General features: G+C 31.9%; 1 protein-coding gene across 20 annotated transcripts; it reads right to left on the bottom strand.

Moving 5' to 3' along the window:
• Positions 1-583: 583 nt before the first annotated feature.
• LOC136226014 (uncharacterized) lies at positions 584-6,164 on the bottom strand. 20 transcript variants are annotated; one of them, XR_010687451.1, is made up of 12 exons: positions 6,006-6,147; positions 3,450-3,550; positions 3,294-3,354; positions 2,550-2,626; positions 2,377-2,462; positions 2,037-2,127; positions 1,793-1,943; positions 1,609-1,684; positions 1,276-1,488; positions 1,172-1,199; positions 1,017-1,076; positions 584-942 (listed from the first exon to the last, which is right to left on the bottom strand). XR_010687451.1 is itself a non-coding variant. In XM_066014275.1 (11 exons), the coding sequence occupies exons 6-9, from the start codon at positions 1,923-1,925 to the stop codon at positions 1,175-1,177; spliced, it is 447 nt and encodes a 148-aa protein (XP_065870347.1). In that variant the 5' UTR covers positions 1,926-1,943; positions 2,037-2,127; positions 2,377-2,462; positions 2,550-2,626; positions 3,294-3,354; positions 6,006-6,164; the 3' UTR covers positions 584-942; positions 1,017-1,051; positions 1,172-1,174. The 20 variants fall into 20 exon arrangements, 1 of the variants encoding a protein (XP_065870347.1); XR_010687454.1 differs by having other exon boundaries at positions 2,550-2,610; XR_010687447.1 differs by lacking the exon at positions 3,450-3,550 and having other exon boundaries at positions 2,373-2,462; positions 6,006-6,164.
• Positions 6,165-15,053: the final 8,889 nt, after the last annotated feature.

Genomic DNA, 15,053 nt, shown 5'->3' with positions numbered 1-15,053 from the left:
AAATGTGATAGTTAACAAGTTTAATTTTTGAAAATTCTCATTTTGATATCGTTATCGGTCAAATTTGTCAAATGCAATAAAAAATAAATCTTTTGCAAACCACCAAATTACATTTGTAAGAAAAAATAATATAAGTATCACTAGTACAGAAATGGCATATAGCCACGGTCATTTACCGTCATTAGCCACTGTTGTACGACCGTGGCCAAAGGGGAGCGTGACAAATGCTTAGCGTCTTTAGCCACGGTTGTTCGACCGTGGCCAAAAGGGCATTAGGGTTGGTTTTCACATATAACCAACTGCAATGCCCTATGTTTTGGCCACGGTTGTTATGAAAAACCGTGGCTAGAGGGGTCTTTAGCCACGGTCTTTCGTAACAACCCACTCCAATACTCTAATCATTGGAGTCGGTTGTTTTGCAACCGTGGCTAAAGTTAACAACCGACACTAATGTTATTGTTTTAAGCAATTTTACAGCAGTAGGTTCAAATTGAACCTGCTCTATTTGTAATTAACGGTAAACGAAATTAATTACTCTCAGTTGTTTACCGAGATTGAACCTGTTGTATTACTGAAACATTAATTAAATCTTGAATAAGCAAAATGATCGTGCAAACACTATTATCACAAATTTTCTAAATAGAGTTGTTTATAATTAGTAAACCTGAAACACCAATTATATGCATAGATAACCAAGTTTGTGTGATGCACGAATACAATGAAACCTTTACTCTATTCAACTAATATATCCTCTTATCCTGCCTATCTCTTGCTTTTCAAGATCAAGTGTTGTAGTAGTTTAGCAAATACGTTAAGAGTATGTCAGCAAGCATAGGCATTATTAACGCATCAACTTAATAGCATTCTAGCTCCTGATGTGCCCAAAATGAAAGGTTGCACACCCCAAAGGAGAAAACGTCCAGGGCAGAGCCATAATGAAATCTGCAAATACAAGAAAATGGTTCAGATAAGGGTTAAATGTGGCAAACAACAAGCATCTAAGGGAATCAACTTACAAGTCTTTTTTCCTTTGCTGCAGGTAACCAAGCAGCTGCAACAAAATCATCATACACCACCTTAAAAGGCAAGAAGAAGAAGAGTTAAGATAAAAGTTACCAAATTGATGAACTAATCAAAATAGTGCTGGCATAAATTAATAAAACAGGCTAACCTGTTAGAATTGTCCATGCTTTAGTTTCCTGTGAAGAATATCAAAATAAATTCTCAGCACACGCTCACTTGAATCCTATAAAATGGTTATTTATCAATTCTCACCATGTGTAAATTTCTTCCCATTGTTGCTCAAGTGTCATTTTGTATAATATTGACCGTCTCATTTGCTCCCTAAGCCTTGCATTTTCTCTTATAAACACAGAAGGGCAATACCATGTTCCTATAATAACTGAAGGTGATTTCTTGGTAGAGATTGCGAAGTCAAAACTAGGTAGTTGAGATTGGCTCTGCTGCAAGTGCAGAAGGCTGGTTTCTGTACAAGGAAAGAGGCCTTGTCACATGCATTCCTTGATACTTCTATGTCAATCACATAGTAAAACATAATTAGAAACCAGTTTTTTTTTAAGAATTGTATCTGTATTTGGATGCTTTCCTAATGGTGTTGCATTTGCAAAGAAAGCTCCTTTCTCTGGTTTGAATTGATTGAGATTCTCCAAAGACTGAGCTTCACCTGAAACAACATCTGACAGGCCCTTGGTTCTCTTTTCAGATGATAGAAAAAAAGTTAGATGATTTAGTTTCTTAATATACTAATTAATAGTTGATGACACGTACATACCTAAATCAATGTAAAAAATGATATTGTGGGCTCCTCTACTTTTCCCACCAAATGCAAGTGCTCTTCCTGCTCCTCCCACGCCAGCCAGCACAAAGTCTTCCATATAGTGGAGAATTGAAGGATTCTCTGTCATTATTGTTATGTCCGTGTTCTGTAATAAAATATGACAAATATGTATGGCTGCGATCGACTTCAAAAAGCTCGAAATGTTTTCAATGTTGAAGAGATTAGTTGATTTTTCTACCTTTCAAAACGTCCTTGATAGCAGTTATCGAAGCCTCACAATCAGTATTATAATCTATCAGCTTTCCATCGTTATTAATAGCACCTCTGAACTGATGAAACACGACCCAAATTAGACATAAGACAATAGCATGAAGATCAAAGTCAACCTTAGCTAGAGACCAAACAATAAAGGTTATTAAAACTTATGGCAATTCCTGAACCTACAAAAAATTAAGGGAATAATTGAATCAATGCAACCATCAATTAACCATTGAAGATATGATGAGCTAAACACCAAAGGTATCTATTTACTTAAATAAAATAAGAATTTTTCAGAAAGGAATAAAGAACAGACCTACCTCACCAAGGTTACAGATAATGAACATAAAATGGGTTCTTCCACCCCATTACATAAATGGGAACAACAATCCACTTGGAACAATGCCTTACATTTTGAATAATTAAAAACATTATTAGCTTAGCCTAATTAAAAATTATCCAAGATCTTATCCAAAATCAAATGGAAACTTACCTAGCCTCCATGTATTACTTCCAAAAGTGCAGCAATTCGTGGGATTTGAAGGACTTTAATGCTTAAAAAGAAAAAATCTGTAATTAGAAACAGAGATAAGATTTCATGGGATTTCAAGGTCACTTATAAATTAATATAAGCCATGCCATCAATAATTTTAGACTTAAATATCACTTAAACAAACACTTAGATGAAAAGATCAACCAAAATTTTAGATTTAAATTTCAAGGTCATTTTTAGACTCTTCTAACTTTTCGATTGCTAATAGGAAGTAGGGATGTATTCATTTAGCAGCAAAATATGGAAGCTGGAATCGGACAGTTCACACAGGATTCAGAAACAGAATTCTTTAACACAGTATATCCACTTTAAAGAGTGACAAACAAAAACCATATCAAACCTTGGGCAAGTTCTCAATGTGCACATGATTGTATCCAAAAAACATATTCATTCGCCTATGCTTTAACATAGTCAAATGTAATTAAGAGTAAACATATTCATTTGACTCCATTTGCAGCAAACGTTCTCCCTCTTCTACTACCACCTATAGCCTAAAAAAGAGCTATGGTATCTGCCATGAGATAAGATTTGACCAATTTTGGAATGTAGAATGATAAGGGTAAATTTGATCTTCCTCAATAATCTTAGGGGGGAAATTGACCCTTATTCCGTTACATGTGTTAAAATTTTAAGTATATAATGACTAAAATGTGCAAAGTATATAGGCAAAACTTTGATATTTACCTTTCCTTAGGTTTTTCCAAAAATTGAGCCAATGATGCTTTCCGAACTTGAGGTACAGCCACTGCAAAATACAAAAATTCTCTTCTTAAAATACGAAATTTTTCTCTTGTTAAAATGATATCAAATGCATTATCAAAGTTTCAAATGACTCTCAACCTATGCCACGCCTGATGGAATCAGATTTGCTGATCCTGTTCCTGCTGAACTAACTGATTTAGGTGGTTCTGCTTTATCGGTTGCAGATACCAAAGCTCCAACTTAAAAGCAATATATACCAATCTCAATTCCAAAGAATAATTGAGTCATTTAAATGTAAATCACCATTAACTACTTGCAAATTTAAGGAACATATCAGCTATTGACAATCTCTCCCATACTTAGAAACTGCAATCTTGGTTGAAAGTAGTGTCTTAATACATAATTTATGAGCTAATGTGAAATCAGTTTCAGGAATAAGTAGACTTAGATGCTAATTTTCCGCAAAACACATAGCTCTATTCACATGTGCAGATATTACATGATCAACAGCCGATTTAGCTTCAAAATATACTAACCAAAAATATAACATTTAGCTCTTGCTCTAGTCCTCCTATATGGGTGGACTTACTGCCCTCCCCTTTGTTCTAATTACCAATGAATTCATTCTAGTTTAAAAGAAAGAAAAAGCATTATTGAGGTCTAGGTTTCATCAAAGGACATTCTACAATATCTACTCCATGGACAATGTTGGAGATTATTATGGATAATTATTAGACTTGTTCAGTGTGAAGTCAGCCTAAAGGAAGCAAATTGTGTTGTCATCAAAGGATTGGATAGAGATACTTCTGAACCAGAAATTCTAGAAGTTCTTAAAAGGACCACAAATAGGAGAATTTTGGATGTATTTCTGATTAGAGGGGATGCTGTAAATAATCCTCCTCTTGGTGCTTGTGAAGAAGCTATTCGCAAGGACATTGCTCCATTCATGCCAAACGAGGCACCCCTGAGTAATTATTGTCATGGTCAAGTCTTCCCCCCTGAGCCAAAGGATAGTTTCATGAAGGCCGAGGTCACTTTTGATGGAAGACTTCATTTGGAGGCAGCAAAAGCATTACAACATATTCAAGGGAAGGTTCTTGCTTGTTGTTTCTCATGGCAGAAAATACAATGTCATCAGGTGTTCCATAGTTCTGTATCATGTCCTGCTTCTGTTTATCCATTCATTGAGAGGCAGCTTAAATTGTTAGTCGGTAAGTTTGCAAACCGACCTGGTGTATATTGCATTTTGAAATGGAATTGGAATGGCTTGTATAGAGTTAAGATCTCAGCTAATGCAACAAGGACAGTGGCAGAGTTGAGGTGTCCCCTGAAGCAGCTAGTGAATGGAAAAATGTTGGATCATGTTAGCCTCACCCCAACAATTCTCCAGCTTCTCTACTCCAGAGATGAAAAATCAATTATGAAGTCACTGCATCAACAACTGGGAACTTACATTTTATTTGATAGGCATAACATCTGTGTTAGGATCTATGGTTCAGAGAACAAAGTTGCTCTTGCTGAAAAGAAGTTGGGGGAATCTCTTTTGCCTCTCAATAATAACAAGTCTAATAATTATCCATAATAATCTCCAACAGATAAGAGCCTTAATCACGATCATATCTAATTGTCAATAATCATGTACTTGCAAATTTAAAGAACATATCAGCTATTGACAATCTCTCCCATACTTAGAAACTGCAATCTTGGTTGAAAGTAGTGTCTTAATACATAATTTATGAACTAATATGAAATCAGTTTCAGGAACAAGTAGACTTTTTTTTTTTTTTTTGAAACAAGGAACGGGTAGACTTAAATGCTAATTTTCCACAAAACACATAGCTCTATTCACATCTGCAGATATTACATGATGAAGTACTTACTAGGAAGCTGAATCTATAACTAAGCTTTCCAATAACTACTTGCTACACATAAAAACAGATAAACACTAGAAAATTGTTCAAGCACATACATTTATTTTATTTTATTTTCACAGAAAAACCAATCAGAAATTCAATATTGCAAGGCTAACTGTTGAGAACACTCAAGATATTTCTTTCGATTTTGTCGGAGCCATCCCTCCGAGGAAAGTTAGGCTTGTCGACTATTTCAGGGAGAAATACAATAAGGATATTGAGTTAAAACACATTCCATGCTTAGATTTGGGGAAAAACAAGAAGATGAATTATGTTCCTATGGAGTTCTGCATCATAGCTACAGGGAAGAAGTTCCCGAAGGAGAATTTGGATTGATACTCAACTGAGAAGTTAAGGAGGATTTCATTAGCTTATCCCAAGGCTAGGGAGGGCACAATATATGACATGCTAGGATAAAAAATCGGAAGAAATCTCAACTCTTTTCTAATGTTTTCATTCTTATCACCTATTTGGTACTTATAATTCTGCATTTTATCCTGGCAGAGGAGACATTACTAGCAATTTCGGAATTGAAGAGTAGTCAAGAAGATTGAAGAGTAGTCAAGACACAAATTGAAACAAGAAATTAAAGAAAGTAATAAAAGAGAGAAGTATGCAATTATAACAAAATCCACAAGAACGAACATGAACCCAGAAGACCGAAACCAACAAAATCCAGAAGAACCAACACTAACCCGGAACGGAACCCAGAAGTTCGAACAAAATCATAAAGCAACGAAGAACATAGAATACAAAATCCATAAATCAAACTCACGCTAACCTCTTTTCTATTGCTTTTGCCACAATGAAACACGAACGAAACCAGTGGATGAAACTTCAAACCGAGCTAAGGAGAGGAAGGAAGAGAAGGCTGCTAGGTTGCGCAAAGGAGAGTAGAAGAAAGGAGGAGCACGATATTAGAGTCGGTTATTTAATTAACCGACTCTAATGAGGAATTGGTGTCGGTTTTCAGTTGAACCGACCCAATTAATCAAATAATTGGCAGCAAATTAACCCAGTAATTGACCGATCCTAATAACATATTTATTTGAGTCGGTTTTTTAAATAACCGACTCTAATTACCTGTACCCACGGTTTTTTAAATAACCGTAGCCAATAAGGCGTGGCCGTAGGCTATTTCTGTACTATTGAGTTTCACATCATTCAGATATGAAATATGGTTAACTTGATCATAAATAATAAATTCATAATTAAATTGACTTTTAAACTAACTATATAGTAATTTACTATTATTCGGTATGTTAACCTGTGACTTCGGGCAATTAAAAGTATTTTCTATTACCTTGGATTAAGATAAAAATCATTATTATCAATTTAATCTTTTTGATTTCGATATATGGTAACTTTATTAATTGGTGAAATTTTGATATAAAAGCTATTATTGAACTTTATCTACAAGCTTAACCTTTTGGTTTAGTTAGTTACTTAACCTCGTATGAGAAATAACATTTTTGTTTTTTTACTTAAACAAAAATAACTTTTTGTTATAATAATAAAGGTTATGTTTCTTTATGTAATGAGCCATTGAATTATTACACCTTATCAAATATGAATAATATTTATTTATATTAATTAACTATTACAACTTATACATAACATATATATAATTGTAAAATTAAAGCAACCCTGGAATATATGGCACGCCAAGATTAGGTAACCATATTCCTCCATTCAGAAATGTAGACACGGTAAATTTTTCTGCAGTCCTTTTGTTTATAACATGATGTATTTCAGGCCATTTCGCTCGATTGTTCACAACTGCTCCTTCCCCTGAATTCTCAAATTCTGCATAAAACATTGTTTTTCCATGATGTTTGCCAGGCCAATCCAACCAACCTGTTGGATTTATCACTGATGTCATATAGGATTTCATAAACACAGTTATAGATCCATTTTTCCATGGTCGACCTAAATAAGTCGGGGTTGGTAATTTTGACCTTAATAATTCACTGTCACCTGTGATATTACACTGGTGAAAAGAAAAGCCGCATGATGACATCGTTTCAAGACAACCATTCGCCGTTATAGCATTCTTCTGATTTTTTATTGGAGACTGCTTAGCCAATATTTGACATTTTTGGAAAACAGCAGGGCCCTCTCCAAATATAAAATCCACGGTTCCATAAATATCGCATTTGCGATAAAATTGAGGACCAGTCTGGATATATAATGTGTCTTGAAACCCTTCAATACTAAGACGATAGAATGCAGAATTTTTTGAACTTGAATGAATGGCTACAGCTGGTCCACCTTTCGCTCCAGCAGTATTTCTCACAGTGAGATTGATCGCCAAAAAACCGAAGCCGTCGATTTTAAGAGTAGCAGAATTTTGAATACTCACACCTGGTATTTTTTCATTTAAATTACCGGAGATTATAGTCCTCCCCTTTCCATCACCAACCAGAGTAATGTTTGATTTTTCTGCTGGAACATGTACATTTTCGAAATATACACCTTCTTTAATGTAGATAACATAACGATAAATGGATTTTGTTGGGGCGGCTTGTATTGCATTACTTATATTGGTGTAATGACCTACATTGTTGTTTATTTCTACAGTGACATTGGGGATAAGAAAGGGGACACAATGGCTTAGGTGAAAACAGAAAGTAGTAAGAAAAAGTAGAAATATAGTCATTTTAAAAGGAAAGTGTTTACGGAAAAAATTATTCCACAAGACTAACAAATCAAAGTTGCTATATCTCTATGGAATTTAGATTTGTATGGATATTATATATATATAGGAAGTCTTTGAAGTAAGTTTGGAAAAGAATAAAATCTTTTTGGTGGCATGCCAAATTGTTTGGTTGAAATTAAATGTAAAACATGGTTTGTTTGAGAAATTAAATCTTAAACATTTCATATGACTTGTTTTAAAAATTAAGTATGAAATGTTAATGAAGTAAAAATATTTTGATTTCAAATATTTGATTCAATATTTTTTTCATAATAAACTATCTATATGAATGTTGTATAAATTAATTAGATAACAATTTTCAATTAAAAAAAATGAAATAATGGGTAATTTAGGCAAGAGTTTTCCATTAATATCACAAAATCATATTAAAATATTAACCACTTAATCAACACTAACTCTTCAATTTTAATGTAAAATTAAAAAACTTGTCATCTTTATTTATTATAAAATCTAATATTTTTTTTTTAAATTAAGACCAAAATATTAATGTTATTTTCTTTTCTTTTATATTTAATTGTCTCATCGGACATCTCAAACGTCAATTATGTCTAAAATATTAATATTGTTACTAATATAGTTACAAATGACCTCCCAAAAAGTCAACATTTAAGTCCATCATCTTACAAGTTAATAAAAAAAAAAACTAACTAAAATATTTACTATGTTATTAAAATTGCTAAAATACATTGAACTACTTCAGTTTGTCGATAAACTTATTTGTAAGATCTGATTTGTTTGTGATTTGTTACTGATAAAATGACATGTGTGTGAATTTAAGGGTAAGGTGCAAAAATACCCGTAACGTTTTAGGTCAGGAGCAATTTTACCCTTAACGTCTAAAATGGTGCAATTTTACCCCTAATGTTTGTAACCAAGAGCAATTTCACCCCTAACGTTTATAATTTGGGTCAATTTCAGACATTATTATAAAACACATACATTTTTGTTCTTTATTTTGCACCAATTGCATATCGATTCATTCTAAATAAAGGATTTCATGTTTTCTGTAATTTAATTATAGAATTGGAGATTAATATTTATAAATTTGGTAAATTTTTTGAATTTTTTTTGTCTAATTCATACAAAAGACAAAATATTTTTTTTTTCACATCCCGGACATATGTTTGTGATTTGTTACTGATAAAATGACATGTGTGTGAAGTGTATATGTCAAGATTCATGGCTGAGAAGACAGTTTGATGAATTATTTATCAAATTGATCCAATTTATCAACGTTAGGGGTAAAATTGCTCTTGGTTACAAACGTTAGGGGTAAAATTGCACCATTTTAAACGTTAGGGGTAAAATTGCTACTGACCCAAAATGTTAGGGGTATTTTTGCACCTTAACCCTAAATTTAATAATATATTTAATTAAAAGTAAAGTTATAAAAAAACATTAATTGCTAATCAAACCGACGCAACCTTGAAGAATAATTTAACCCAACATTTAGCTATAAAAACACAAAGCTACATAATGAATTTTTGTTATTTTAGATTTTAATGTTATAAAGAATAAAATTCAATAATTTTTATGTAAAAATAAATAATAAATAATATGAAAAAGAAAAATATTACATAGAATTAGTAGTAATATTCAGCCGAGTCCATGATATTTGTTAGGACCACAAAATACATAATATCTATTGGTAGTCTATTTCCTTTGACTTTTAACGAGGATTAATTGATTATATTTTATGCAAGTTCAAGGGGTTAATTGAGCATTTTATACAAGTTCAAAGGGCTATCAGAACACTAAATTCAAGGGGCTAACTGAACATTTTATACAAGTTTAAAGGGCTATCAGAACACTTTGAAAGTTTAGGGGGCCAATCAAGTTTTTTGGACAAATTCAAGAGGCAAAGATGTATTAAGCCAATTATAAAATATTTTTTCATTTTGAGAAAAGGCATGTGTTTAATGAATATAATAATATGTACCATACAATTATTAATAAATAATTTTGTTTCTTTTATATACATTTTTTTAAAGAATCCTTATATATTATTTCATCGAGCATCTATGAATTGTCAGGACCAACTCTAATTATATATAATAATTAATTTCCTTTATAATAATTAATATTAAGAGATCAAGTCGGACGGACCAATCCACCCTATCTTTATAATTTCAACCCCGACCCAAAATAGAAAACTAAAGACGAATCTAATATAATTTTTTCATATATCTAAATAGATATTCAGACTCGTAAATATGTTCAATTATTATGATACGAGATATAGCCCGACTTCCTCCTAAGTACCATTTGTTGATCATCTACACCATTTCCATTTTCTATTTTTATCTTTGCTTCTTCTTTTCCTTCTGCCACAAATCCAATCTACATTAACAAAAATATTAATTAATTAAGTAATCCCCGAACATTATTTCGACCTGTTTACAGACCCGGATACTCATTTGGTACGTCTAGAGTCGCGTTCGATGAGTCAAGTTTGAACAAAGAAAAGTTATATTAGGCCTAAAATCCGCTTATTCCATTGGTGGATTTGAGATTTATATAAATAAGACGGATCGACCGGCTCGATCCGTCCTATTAATATTAATTATATATGACAAAACATACTGTTTGGCCCTTGATCTATCCAAAATTTTTTTTTTGCCCCCTGACCTATCCCAATAGGTGTAATTTCGCCCAATTTAAATAGAAACTTAACATAATTGTTATTCTATTAACACGTGACGATATTTTAACACTTAAATTTGATAAATTTGAGTTCATAGATTTGTTTTTATTTGTTTTTCTTTCTCAGTTTAATTAATTATTTTCACATAATAGAGTTTATGTGACAAATAAACTATAAGACGTGTGACATGTCACACTCATATGTCAAAATATCATTATATATGAGGGGGGATAATGGTGTTCTCAAGTCTCCATCTAAATTTGGTGAAATTTCACCAATTGGAAATAGTTAAGAGCCAAATGTGACCGAATAATAGGTCAAGGGCCAAATGATAAAATTTTGAATAGGTTAGGGGCTCAATAACACCTTAAGCCATTATATATTTATATATTAAATATTTATTTAAGTAATTTTAATTTTTATTTGATAAAAAATAGGGTTAAGATGCAAAAATACCCCTAATGTTTTGGATCATGAGCAATTTTACCCTAATGTTGGAAACCAAGACCAAATTTACACCCTAACGTTAGGATCAATTTCAGACACTATTATAAAACATAAATATTTTTGTTCCTTATTCTGCACCAATTATATAACAATCCGTTCTAAAAAAAAGGATTGATTGTTCTTTTATAATTTAATAATAGAATCGGAGATTAATATTTATAAATTCGGCGAATTTCTTAATTTTTTTTTCTAATTCGTACAAAAACAATATATTTTTTTTATTTATTTTTTTTCACATCCCAACATATTTTTTTTTCAGATGACAAGATTCATGACCGAGAAAATAGTTTGCTGAATTATTTCTGAAATTGACCCAATTTATCAATTTTAGGGACAAAATTGCTCTTGGCTTCCATTGTTAGGGGTAAAATTGCCCATTTTAGACGTTAGAGACAAAAATTACTCCTGACCTAAAACGTTAGATGTATTTTTGTTTGAAATTAATCGGATTTAATAGGATTTGACTTGAAATTAGATCTTAAAAAATAGGTCCAATCTTGAAATTAATTTCCTTTATAATATTTTTGTTTGAAATTAATCGGATTTAATAAGATTTGACTATGTATTTTTGTTACATAGTTGTTCATCATTTTTAAAATTTTAATTTCTATAGAAATTTTCTTAAAAAAATTAATTAATCACCTACCAAAATTAATTAAGGTATAATTAATTAGATAAATTACTCCTATGGTCTCTCAATTTTAGTTAGCTTTTAGCCTCCAAAATTTAAAACCGGACATAAAAATCATTAAAAATTTTCTATTTATTATTATTTAACCACTCAATACCATATAACTCTTAATTATAAAACTAATAGAAATGTTATTCTCAATAATTTTATATGAAATACAACTTTATCTTTACTCGTATAAAAATCACTCAACTTTAACCATTCTAATAATAGATAACTATTTATTATAGAACTGATAGAAATTATATTCTAAATAATTTTAATTCTTATAACTTTTTGTCTCAAGGTCATCTAGATATTGTTTGGTGAAAAACGAGAATGTGACTGTTTAGGGAGAGAAAACTTCAAAAATGATGATTTTGGAAATAAACATGTGATCCTATGATAAATATAGTTTTAAATAGACATGTTTGTAGGCTGGACCGGGTCGGTCTTGGAATGGACCTAATCACTTTTTATATGAAATTATCTTGTCTAAGTTCAGACCAGCCCATCCTACATTAGGCTCTGGTCAGACTAGGAGAAGGTAAGAAACTGATTTGTAAGTCCAATTCAATCTCGTCCGCCCAACTAATATATAGATAAAAAATTTTGAAGTTTGGATTTAGGACCTGTGCCAATTTTGAGGTGTTAATTCAGCACTCGATCATTATTTCTTGGAAACAGGGGACCATAACCACCATAACCTCAAATTTTATTGAGATAGGGAGACCGAAACTATTCGTGGTCATGGTGGTTCCGGTGGTCGGAGAGGCTCGAGCTCCCTAATAGGCCAAAAAAATTTAGAATTTGGGATTTAGAGAGAATCTAACAGGACTTGACCCTTTTTTGGAGTACTAATTTAGCACCTCATGAAAATTTCTTGGAGAAAGAGGGGTCAGAACCACCACAACCTCAAATTTTATGGAGACAGAAAGGATCGAAACTATTCCTGACCATGGTGGTTTCTGCGGCCGAAGAGACCTCCCCCTTATATCTACCTCTGAACGGGACTACCCCTTAATCACAACATGTGGCGTTACATAAGATTTTGTACCACATGACACAATCATATCTTAGTAAGGGGAGGGTCTTGAGTAATATTGTCAACAATCGGATTGTATATGAAATCGGATTTATAGTTAAGTTATGCGTTATTTGATTCATTCAAATAATTTCAGAGAGATAACTGGTCAATTTGGGAAAGTTTAGAAGGTAAATAGAACTTTTTTAAAATACATGTGTAGTTGCCTTTTTTTGACAAGTATAATGTTAAAGATGTATTAAATCATAATCCATTCGTTTTATATTAGTATAAAAATTAAGAATATCAGGAATGAAAAATATGTAATATCAAACGAATGGAGTATTTATATACATATATAGTTAATTTAAAATTATAAACCAACATAATACCTCAAATGGATCCCAAACTAAAGCTTCGAAATCAATTAGGACCCTAAATTGTCAAAATCATCAATCAAGTTCATGAACTAACCAAAACTCATCAATTAGTCCCTATTTTAAACAAAAATCATTGATTGAGGTCTAATCGAAAATCATTTGGTTGAACAGTTTCAGACCCTCTTTCCTAAGCCCATTTTGAACCAACATATAGATTATTACAGTCTATATCAAATAGTTGCAATTTCTGATTTTTGGATAGGTTGAAAACTCAATTGATGATTTTTGCTTAATTTATGGATCTGATTTAAGATCCTAATTAACTTTGAAGTTTTAGTTTGAAAACTCAAAATTAAACTTTTTATTATTTAGATCGAAATATAAATTATAGAGTTAATGTGTAAAAATATTCTTAATATTTTGAACCGGGATTAATTTTACTCCTAACATCTAAAATTTGTAATTTTTTTTATTGGTTTTTTTTATTGGATCTAAAATTTGTAATTTTATCCCTAATGTTGATAATTTGGATCAATTTTATACACTATTATAAAACACATATATATTTTTGTTCTTTATTTTGCAATAATTGGATATCAATTCGTTAAAAAAATGATTTCATGTTTTTTATAATTTAATAATAGAATTGGAGATTAATATTTATAAAGGCTTAATAGGTATCCAGACCCCTAAACTTGCTGAACTTAGGGGACAACCACTCAACCCCTTTAACTTTCTAAAAACATCACGTACAACCCCTTAAACTTGCAACTTTTTTTCACCTGACCCCCTCAACTTAGGGGACAACATCTCAACCCCTTCAACTCTTTAAAAACATCACATATAGCCCCTTAACGCCTACGTGACTCTGATATGGAATAAGTTGGGATTGCACTCATTAGAAACCGCATGAAGGTTGACTTTAGCAACTTAAATAGTAAATCCTCTTTCTTCTTAAATCTCTAACGTTCTTCTCCTTATAAATCATTCCTTCCTCTTTTTCGATTCCTTTGATTCACCTATTTTCTGTCTCCGATTCAAGTTCAACAGTAAGTATTCTCCTTCATCTCCTTTATTCCTCCTTTGCCTTCTTCTTTTTATTCTTCTCCTGGTTTGCCTCTTTCTTCTTCTAAGATAATTTTTTTTTTGTCAATTAGGTTAGGGTTTGTGCTGTTCTTGAAACCGATTTCATGGTGGATACTCATGAATCATGTTTTTGTGGTGAATATGTTATACTTAAGGTTTCATGGAAACCTGTAAATCAAGGAAGAAGACTCTACGGATGCCCAAATTATGGGGTAATTTACTGGATTTATATGGAAAAATTTAAGAAAAAAAAATGTGGCATTGGTGTGATCAACAGTCAATCATGTTTTCTACAAGGTCAATATTTTGACCGGATATAGGGTATACGAGGCTGTATGTGATGTTTTTGGAGAGTTAAGGGGGTTGAGAGGTTGTCCCCTAAGTTGAGGGGGTCAGGTGAAAAAAAGTTACAAGTTTAAGGGGTTGTATGTGATATTTTTGGAGAGTTAAGGGTGTTAAGGTTGTCCCCTAAGTTGAGGGGGTCAGGTGAAAAAAGTTACAATTTTAGAGGGCTGTATGCCTATTAAGCCATTTATAAATTCAATGAATTTTTTGAATTTTTTTGTCTAATTTGTACACAAGACAGTATATTTTTTTTAAAAAAAATTCATACCCCAACATATGTTTGTGATTTTTTACTGATAAAATGACGCATGTGTGAAGTATATATGATAAGATTCATGACCAAGAAAACAATTTGATAAATTATTTCTCAAATTAACCCAATTTATCAATGTCAGAGGTAGAATTGCTTTTCGACGTTATGGGTAAAATTGCACCATTTTAAACGTTAGGGGTA

The sequence above is a fragment of the Euphorbia lathyris genome, chromosome 4, assembly GCF_963576675.1.
Source record: "Euphorbia lathyris chromosome 4, ddEupLath1.1, whole genome shotgun sequence".
NCBI classification, from domain to species: Eukaryota; Viridiplantae; Streptophyta; class Magnoliopsida; order Malpighiales; family Euphorbiaceae; genus Euphorbia; species Euphorbia lathyris.
The sequence above is the reverse complement of the archived record's forward strand: the minus strand, read 5'-3'. Positions and strand labels throughout refer to the sequence as shown.

Excerpts from the sequence above, each read along its gene's own strand:
- LOC136226014 (XM_066014275.1), bottom strand. The coding sequence starts at position 1,925 with ATGACAGAGAATCCTTCAATTCTCCACTATATGGAAGACTTTGTGCTG. Across the intron at positions 1,685-1,792 it reads CATTTTTTACATTGATTTAG|GTGAAGCTCAGTCTTTGGAG; the intron begins GTATGTACGTGT and ends ATGTTGTTTCAG. Across the intron at positions 1,200-1,275 it reads TGGGAAGAAATTTACACATG|GAAACTAAAGCATGGACAAT; the intron begins GTGAGAATTGAT and ends TATTCTTCACAG.